This window comes from Peromyscus californicus, unplaced genomic scaffold (assembly GCF_007827085.1).
Source record: "Peromyscus californicus insignis strain IS unplaced genomic scaffold, ASM782708v3 Scaffold_21__1_contigs__length_65335640, whole genome shotgun sequence".
Lineage (NCBI taxonomy): Eukaryota > Metazoa > Chordata > Mammalia > Rodentia > Cricetidae > Peromyscus > Peromyscus californicus.
The window spans coordinates 9,231,156-9,240,610 of NW_026294514.1; the positions used below are offsets into that span (position 1 = coordinate 9,231,156).

The 9,455-nt window shown below is 43.0% G+C and overlaps 1 protein-coding gene across 1 annotated transcript in view; it reads right to left on the reverse strand.

Moving 5' to 3' along the window:
• Positions 1 to 9,083, reverse strand: part of Boll (boule homolog, RNA binding protein) — a 105,217-nt gene extending 96,134 nt beyond the window's left edge. Inside the window, exons 1-3 of the mRNA XM_052749478.1 lie at positions 9,063 to 9,083; positions 5,236 to 5,379; positions 2,398 to 2,489 (exon numbers count right to left, since the gene is read on the reverse strand). Of these exons, the coding sequence (XP_052605438.1) occupies positions 2,398 to 2,489; positions 5,236 to 5,379; positions 9,063 to 9,083 (257 nt within the window). The remainder of the gene's footprint in view (positions 1 to 2,397; positions 2,490 to 5,235; positions 5,380 to 9,062) is intronic.
• Between the last annotated feature and the right edge of the window lie 372 nt (positions 9,084 to 9,455).

Consider the following 9,455-nt stretch of genomic DNA (forward strand, 5'->3'; position numbering starts at 1 on the left):
CAGGTAGCACTGTACATGTAGGCCAGGTAGACTCTTCCATGTTCCAGAAATTCCACAGTCTGAACAACTTGGCACAGCTATTGCCTAAGCCAAATAGTGTTCCCAAGTGTTTGGAGGAGTAGGAGACAAACAGAGCACTGAAGTGTCATTCAGAGGACTAGTCTTAGTGCTTTCGAATCCCATTAAAAATTACTCTCTACGAGAGAGGAGGCTGCAGAAGCTGCGGGCTGACTTTTGGTATTCTCTAGCTTGTCAGAGGGTAAGTCATGTGCCTAGCTGTGGCTCTAAGAGTTGGAGAATGGGCTAACCTCAGGCTCAAGGTTGCTAGTCTCCACTACTTATCCTCAGAGATGGCTGTCTTCTAGCCAAGGAAGATTGACCATCATATTCTTTACGGTTGGAATCTTATGCTGTCTGAACTTGTCAGTGGGTCCAGCCCTTCCTTATTGCCTCCACAGTTCTTTTTCATTCAAGAGACAGGGCAGGTCGTTTTCAGGCTCTCTGCACTGTAATTGTTACTCCCTGGGTTGTTTCTAGGCTGTCCTGCCCTATTACCTGTTTTGTAAGTTCTCACGTTCTAACCTTTCTCTTTCTGGAATAGACTCTTTTATTATCCTGATTATTATTACTATTATTATTATTATATTACTCATGTGTCATGGAAAGGCAGCTTCTAATTTAATATCTCAGCTGTGTTTTCCTTTATCTCCTTCCCTTCCCTTTCTTTTCTGTGGTTCCAGGGATGAATCCAGGGCCTTGTGCATGCTAAGCAATAGCCTTGACTTTTTTTTTTTTGGTTGAAGAGGGCAGTAACCCACGCTGAGCTCCAATTTGCAAGCCTCCTGCCTCAGTCTCCAGAACATTTATTGGATTACATCTGACTTTCCATGCTTTTTAATGATAAAAGTATCACCAAAATAATGTAAATTCTTTTAGCTAAATGAGAAAGATATAATCTCAACTCATCTGAATATTGTCTGACAGTCCCAGGAAGGTTCTTTTTAATTAAAAACAGTCTCCCTGAGCCGGGCGGTGGTGGCGCACGCCTTTAATCCCAGCACTCGGGAGGCAGAGCCAGGCGGATCTCTGTGAGTTCGAGGCCAGCCTGGGCTACCAAGTGAGTTCCAGGAAAGGCGCAAAGCTACACAGAGAAACCCTGTCTCGAAAAACCAAAAAAAAAAAAAAAAAAAAAAAAAAACAGTCTCCCTGTGAAAACACTGTATCTTCCACATTAGCTCCTGCCATTTTTCCATGTCATTCCCCATTAATATTGTTTTCTATCTTATTGGTTCCTTCTATTAATCCTGTAAATATATTTCTTTATTTGAAGAAAACAAACACAATCCTTCATTTACCTCCACTGCCTTATCTATTTTCTTTTAACTTTGCAACAAAACTCCTTATGTGAATGCACTATGCAAAACTACCTCTTCCCTCTCAGAAAATTTCGGATTTTGTTCACAGAGAAATCCTGAAACAGCTCTATATATTACACAGTCTACTAATTTCAATGTTTATTCTTGTTTTAGTCACTGTTCTACTGCTGTGAAGAGACACCATGATCATGACAACTCTTATAAAGAAAAGCTTTTAAGTGTAGCTTGCTTACAGCTTCAGAGGTTTAGTTCACTGTTATCATGGCAGGAAGCATGGCAGCATGCAGGCAGACATGGTGCTGGAGAAGGAGCTGAGAGTTTGACCTCTGGATCCACAGACAGCAGGAAGAGAGAGAGACACTGGACCTGGTTTGGGCTTTTGAAAGCTCAAAGCCCAAACCTAGTGACACTTCCTCCAATAAGGCCACACCTCCAAATCCTTTCAAAAGTACCACTACTTTGTGACCAAGCATTCAAATACATGAGCCTATGGGGGCCATTCTCTTTCAAATTACCACAATTCTTTTTGATTGGACAATTTGTCACTCTTCTTAGAGTGGCACTTTTCATTTGTTCCTTAACTAGATTCTGAACCACAGACCACAGACATTCTTTTGGATCGGCAATTTTCAAATATACCCTCTTATAGAGCAAAGCAAGAACACAACTCCAGAAGCATCTGTTCTTTCAGCTTCTGCTTCTTTAGCTACTATACAATTTGCCCCTCAACATTTTTTGTCATATTATACTGAATGGCCCCTTGGTCCATGAAAAAGTAAGTTTTTAGATTAAGAAGTATTATAGAGTCCCTCTTTACCTCAATAAAGTACACACATACACAGAGCAAATGTATGGAAAACAAGAGGGCATAAAATTCTTCAGCTAAGAAAATGGAGACAAAGTATATTAGCATATAAAACCTAACCCAACCAAATACAATGAGACAAAGTATATTAGCATACAAAACCTAACCCAACCAAATACAATTCATTAATATATATATTATGTGAATGATACTAACCCTTTGGATACTCCAGCTCTGTCATTAACAATCTTCACTTCTTTTACAGACCCATACTGGGAAAAAAATTTTCTTAAATCATTTTCATTTGTCTAATGGAATAAAAAGAAAACATTAAAAAACATTTTAATCAATAAAAGATAAACAACTCCAATGCTTGTTGTGGAGACATAAAAAATATAGAAAACAAGTTAGAGTATCTCTCATTAAAAAATAGGCAAAAACATTGTTACTAAAATCTATGTACTTTGCTTTACGTAGTAGCTAAGTAGCGATTTTAAAGTGAATTATTCTAAACCTGCAAAGAATGCTAACTATGTAAAGGAATCTTTTAGTGACTTTAAGAATGCTAATGCTGGATTACATATCCTAAACCCATAGTTTGGCTGCATTACTGTTGCCTCTAGTATTTGGGGAGGGCAGCAATTCCAGCAGTGAAACCAAGTCATAATGGCCTAATCCAGTCACTTTATGGTAATCAACACAGTCTTTAGGAAGAATCAGGCCTTAGGAAAGGAATATATTTCCCTCAAATATTTGAATTTGCCATAAGAAGTTACAAAGTGACTATAATATTTCAAATTACAAGGTATTTTATCTGTACTCAACACATATTTTGGCTAACTACAGACATTATGAGGATACAATAAAATAGGTATAATAGATACAACGTTCAAGATGTGTACAAAGATGGTTTGGGAATATCTGGTACAGAGAAGACAACAAGAGCTAGTCCCAGGGTATTTATGGTGAATTCATGGCAATTTGAGTTTTGGGTTCGGTTGCAACTGTTTGCTTCTAAGTGTAACTTTAAACTTACCTAAAGGACAATCAAAAGATGTCTTAGAGCACAGCCACTCATTTTGAGTTCAACTGTCACCTCACTTACTTAAATACACAATTTATTATTTTGGATGATAACATTCAGCCTGCTAAATTGGACAATGACAAACACTAAATCTAAGAATATGTGAATTACTTTTATTCTAATAACAGAACTTCTAAAAATGGAATCAATGCTAGAATGGGAACTGCCATCAGATATTTAAAAAAGTTAATGCAGACTATTCTCTGGAGAGGAGTCACTACCTCAGTCACACTCACAGAGCAAGGGGAAAGTCAAGATGACTAAACCTGCAGAGGGACAGTCTGGAACAGTCTGACACTGCTACTATAGCAGATTATTTCCTCACAGGCAATTATTTGTAGTTTTGAAAAAGATATTCCTCACGGGAAAGAATTCTGTTACCTGAATGCTCTGGGTGCATAGAAACAATGACCTCTAAGATTCATTCCTATCACCCTTCATGTGCTTTAGTGACTTACATGAAATGTATTTATGGAATACTTACTTTCAAAGTTCACTAAGAAGTTTAATATGAATGAATTCTAAGCAGGAATATCCACATGTTCCATAGGTACAGAAAGTCTTTCAAAGGTATTTTATAAAGCATATTTATTTATAGTGAAACAATCACATACTTAAGAATCATTATTTTGGCAAATACACTAAGGATAACATTTTTCTTAAGTAAAAGAAAAAGTAATTTTACCTAAATTGTGATAGAGTACATGGAAGTAAGTGTCAAAAATCACACATAATGGCACCTTTTATCACAGAAGGCATCTCTCTGTATAATTTCTAATAGAAATGTTTTTTTTCCCCCATGAGACAGGGTTACTTTGTGTAGCTTTGTGCCTTTCCTGGAACTCTGTAGCCCAGGCTGGTCTTGAACTCACAGAGATCCGCCTGCCTCTACCTCCTGAGTGCACCACCACCGCCTGGCTTTAGAAATGCTTTTATAAATCCATTCGGAAGAGAAGTGTGAATGTGTACATGATTGAACTTAGGGCCTCTACAAGCAAGGCAAACCTCTACCTCTGAGTTATATCCTCAGCTCCAGTAAGGGTATCTGATTAAAAATATCCACGAATACCTTTCCTGTACATATCTATTACTACCTCTTATGCAGGAATACTGAAAATAATTTCAACTATGCTTTTCTGAAAGAATGAAATACCTGATGAGCTGATTAAGCACACTTTTGTACAGATTCTCTATTTGGACTACAAAGCCTTTTAAATGATCAGATTATAAATCCTATTGAAGAGAGTTATTTGTAAGAAATTGAAGTCTAGGACATGGCTTAGGAAAGCAAGATAAAGGCTGGGATAAAGATACAGGGTTTGGGGGCTGGAGAGATGGCTCAGTGGTTAAGAGCCTTGCCAACTCTTTCAGAGGTCCTGAGTTCAATTCCTGGCAACCACATGGTGGCTCACAATCATCTATAATGGGATCTGATGACCTCTTCTGGCATGCAGGTGTACATGCAGATAGAGCAACATATACATAAAATAAATAAATCTTAAAAAATTTCATATATATGTGCATATATACATATACACACAGGGTTCTACAAGACTAAAATATTTACATTAAGTTTTCATTTGAAAATTGAAATAATCTATCATTTAGGCAACTGGAGCATCATGTAAGAAAGTATAACAAGTATGCTGAAAAACGAAGAATATTGAGCAATAATGAGAAAATTAGATTAAAGAAAGGTAGATTTCCATCATTAAGTAACAAGGGGCATACAGCAATTAAAGAAGCCTCAATTTCCTTGTATGTGAGATTGCCCAAGTATACACATGTAAATTAACCTACACAATTGTTTAAAGGGTTATCTGTATTGAAATGTGAAGCCTATTAACCAATACGCAAATATAATTTTTATAGTCCTAATAGGAAATACCTGCTGGAAATTGAACTATTCAGTTGTAAAGAAAAACAAAACTCCTTTCCTTTCCCACCATGTTGCACCCACAAACAGATACCTTAAAGTCAATTCCTCCTACGAAGATGCGGTTAGGGATCACAGTTCCGTATCTTGGGGCACTTGTTGGGTTATTCAAAGGCACAGGTGACACAGGATTAGGGGATGGAGATAATGAATCTGTTTGCGTCTGATTTGTTGTCTGCTGTAAAATAAAGTCATTTTAAACTTTTAGCACTGGGCATGAGTTTTAATGCAGGGCCATCAAAACAGTCATCTAGGCAAAATGCCATCTACTAGACTTGACTTTTATTCTAAGATTATGAAAACTAGAATTAGTTTTGGGGGGGGAATAAAAATGAAACAAAGTACTTCATGCTAGAGAAGAGCTTATATTAGATGTACTGCTCAAATATACTTACAATAACTATGAGGTATGCTGTTTGTTAAGGAAGAACAATAAGTAAGCTGGGCAGTGATGGCACACACCTTTACTCTCAGCACTTGGGAGGCAGAGGCAGGTGGATCCCTGTGAATTCAAGGCTAGCCTGGTCTAGGGAGTGAGTTCCAGGACAGCCAGGGCTATACAAAGAGAAACCCTGTCTCAAAAACAAACAAACAACAACAAAAAACAACCCACCAACCAACGAACAAACAAGCAACCCCCCTCATAAGCATTCATTTCATAGAAAAGTCAGAGAGGGAGAAAAGAAGACCCAGATGGCTGGGAGATGCTCTGTCCCAGCCATTTTATCCAGGCGTGAAAAGCCTGGCACTCACAGTTAGGCAGTGATGTTCTTTCATTAAAGAACATCAACATCAGACAAGGGCACTATAATTACGATAGATCAAGATAAAAAGAAGCATTCTTTAATCATGTCTGAAATACTGATAAAAACAAAAACACTGTCCAAACCATGAGAATTACCAAATATTGCTTTATCCTAGATAATATGAGCAACTGCTTCTCCTTTATCAATCTTATTTTTAAAATAATAATTAACACAATCATAGAAATATTCCCATTTCCTCACAACATGCATTCCAGGTAAAGCCTTTCTATATGAAATCCTTTTTAAAAGCCTATATTGTATAAATGAAGTTATTAATGCCTGAGAGGACCCACGGTGTACTTTCTTCCTAGTTCCAATGAATTTACAGACACAACTCAATTACAGATGTGTTCTTGGTAGTCTTTGGCTAAAGAACACTGACAGGTTAATAAACTTGGATAGTGTTAGCCTGAAAGTCAAAACTGTAAATGCATGTATCTATTTGAAAATTAGAGTTATCTTTACAAAACACACACCTAGCTGGGCACAGTGCTGCACCCCTCCAACCCTGTCCTCAGGAGGCAGAAGCAGGCCAGCCTGGTCTGCACAGTTCTAGGCCAGCCAGGGTTGATCAGTGAAAAATTTACAAACCTGAACATTATGAAAAACATTAAATACCTAAAAACTTAATTATACATTTTCATGACAAAGAATTGAGCTCAGGACATATCCATTATGTTCATACTTCTAAATTGGAAGGCTTAATGTATCAATATCAGTGTAAAAGACTTTGCATAATGGCAACCAGAAAGACTTGCAATGTAAAATGAAAGGAAAAATAAAGAAACACACACACACACACACACACACAAAAAGCTAATATTACTTTCTTTCTGGGAAGACTAAACAGACGTTTGAGACAGTTTAAGTCCTTCAAAAATACTAAATACTAAAGTTCATAATTTGCTGAGAAACATCACAATGAAGTTTTAATTTAGACAGTAGGGTTGTTCTTTTCTATTATTTGTCCTTTTCCATTTTGTTGGACAACAGAACCACTATTTTAAACGTCCATGTGATTAAAATAAAAAAGGCAAATTCCCTGTCCTCATGAATAGTAAGTATCATAGTACAAAGTAACAGATAAATATACGGTATTTTAGAGAATGGAAGGAAACAGATGAATAGTAATATGTAATACTATTTCAACAAAGGAAATCTAATTGTAAACATTACCAACGATATTCTAGAAAACACTGTACCAGAGAAAATCTTCTAGCTCCAATAGATAAAACCTTGTTTCTTATTTATTTATAATATAGAACTTGTTAATTAAAAAAAAGTCTTCAGAAAATTCTCTAAAAACAAAGGACTTCAATGGAAGTTCTAGTTTGTCCTCAAGTTTAAGTAAGAAGACAAACTCCATAATTTTTCTCGTGAGAGGTGGATGAAAACAGTCCCAAATGAAGAGACTTCAGGTTAGTCAATGAGAAAAAGAAAAATATTGATAAAACAAAACCAAAACCAACCCATTCACTTCATTCCCTTGTTTTAAAGGCTCCTATTCTGTTGTGGATGTTATCTGCTTACTTTTTTTTTTCTTTTACTATTTGCCACCTTCTACTATAACATCTATTTACCTGTCACTTTGCACTACGATACAATATCCACGTGGGCAGGAAGTTTGCCTATATCTACATATTTAAAACACTACAACCTGTAAACCAGTAACATCACACAGCAAGTGTTCGATGGGTGTTTGCTGAATTGTACGAACAAACAGATCATTGCTTCGGGAGAAACCTGCTTCGCATGTGCTCAACATTTGGGTAAGGACCGAAGTACCAGTCATATTCTAGAACACCTTTGACTGTTCGCAGCCACAAGGCTCGGGGAGAGGTGGCATGGACGTTCCCTCGAGATCAGCCGTGGCTCGAAACCGGGGACACCTCTAATTGTCCACCGTTTCACAGCATGGGGGCCGGGGCTGCTCCCGGGTTGTTAGTATGGGTCCCTCGGCTTCGTGGTCAAGCCTGACCCCTCAAGCGTTTATTAAGTCCGAGGGCCTCCCCGCCTCCTTCTCTGGGGCTTAGCCTAGAACTGGACCATTATTTTTTTTTTTGCAGAGACCGAAGGGAAGAGGTGGGGGCTAACCGTCGCAGTCACCGCCTCGGTGCTCCTTCCCCGGGGAGGCCAGCAGGTCGAGGCGATGGGGGGCATGGCCGAACTGACAACGTCCCCGGCTTCTCTCGGGTCATCGTGAAGCGAGGCGCCGACGCGAGGGTCCCCCCCCTCCCCACCAAAGTGCGGGAGGGAAAAGAAGGCCAGCCAGCGAGAAATTTTGCCAGGCAAACCCGCCAGCCGCGGTGGCGGGAACCCTCAACGGCACGTACCACGCGCCGGGGCCGCCTGGTGCTCGGCCTCGTGCGCAGCAGGCCCGCGGGGGCGGGGCCTCCCCGGCTGGCGCCTGCTGATTGGCTGTCGGCCGGCACGGGGGCGGGGCGGGGTGGGGCGGGGCGGCACGTTACCAGGCTCCGCAGGGGGCAGCCGGTGCCAGCGCCCGCGGATTGGCTGCCGGGCGGGACGGGGGCGGGGCGGCACGTTACCAGGCTCCGCAGGGGCCCGTAGGCCCCGGGCCCGGGGGCCCCAAGCTTGAGCGGGGGGGGGGGGGGGGGAGGGGGCGCGTAGAGACCCCCCCCCCTCCCCCCCGGCCTTCCCCAGCTCAGGGCCTCCCCGGGGCGGAGCATCGACGGCCACACGACGGCTGGCCGCGGGCTACGAGAATGTGTCCCCGACAGGGCGGGCGGGCGGGCGGGCCAGCGTCGAGGGCGCCGCAGTTTTGGGCGGGAAGGCGTTTCAGGGCTGCCCGCTCGTTGGGCACGGAGGGCTGAGCCTCCCTCGCGGTCCCCGGCCGTTTCCCGCCCCCCCACCCGCGCTGCCCACCCGCCCCCCCCGGGAGTCGGGACCCCAGGCCAGCCCCCTTCACACAACCCCGACGGGCCGCACCGCCTTCCCTCCCAACCGAACAGAAGCGAGCGTTTGGGCGGCTCCAAAGCACACCCTTCCAGCCCCGCAGGGACCCGCACCCCGGGCCCCGGGGACCCCGAGCACTCACCGCCCGGGATTCGGTCTCCATCTTTCCCCCTCCGCTCTTCAGAGAGGCAGGAGGCGCGGGGACGTTCAAGTTGGAAGGCGCGTTCCGAGGAAGCGGAGGAGCCGGCGGCGCGTCTCCCGTCGGGGACTCGCTCCCCCTGGCGGCGGCGGCGGCGGCGGCTGCAGCGGCGCAGTCGTCTCCGAGCCGGGCGAGCTTGGCCTGGGGGGCGGGGGAGGGCGAGCGGTGCTGAGGGGGGGGGGGGAGGCGGGCTGTGCGGGGGGCGGAGGAGGCGCTGTGCGCAGGTCCTCCCGCCCGGGACAGCCGGGATGGACGGCGCGCACTGTCCGGGACCCGGGACGGGCGTGGGATGCTCTCGCCTTCCCCGAAGCCGCCCTTCCAGCTCTGGATGAGCTC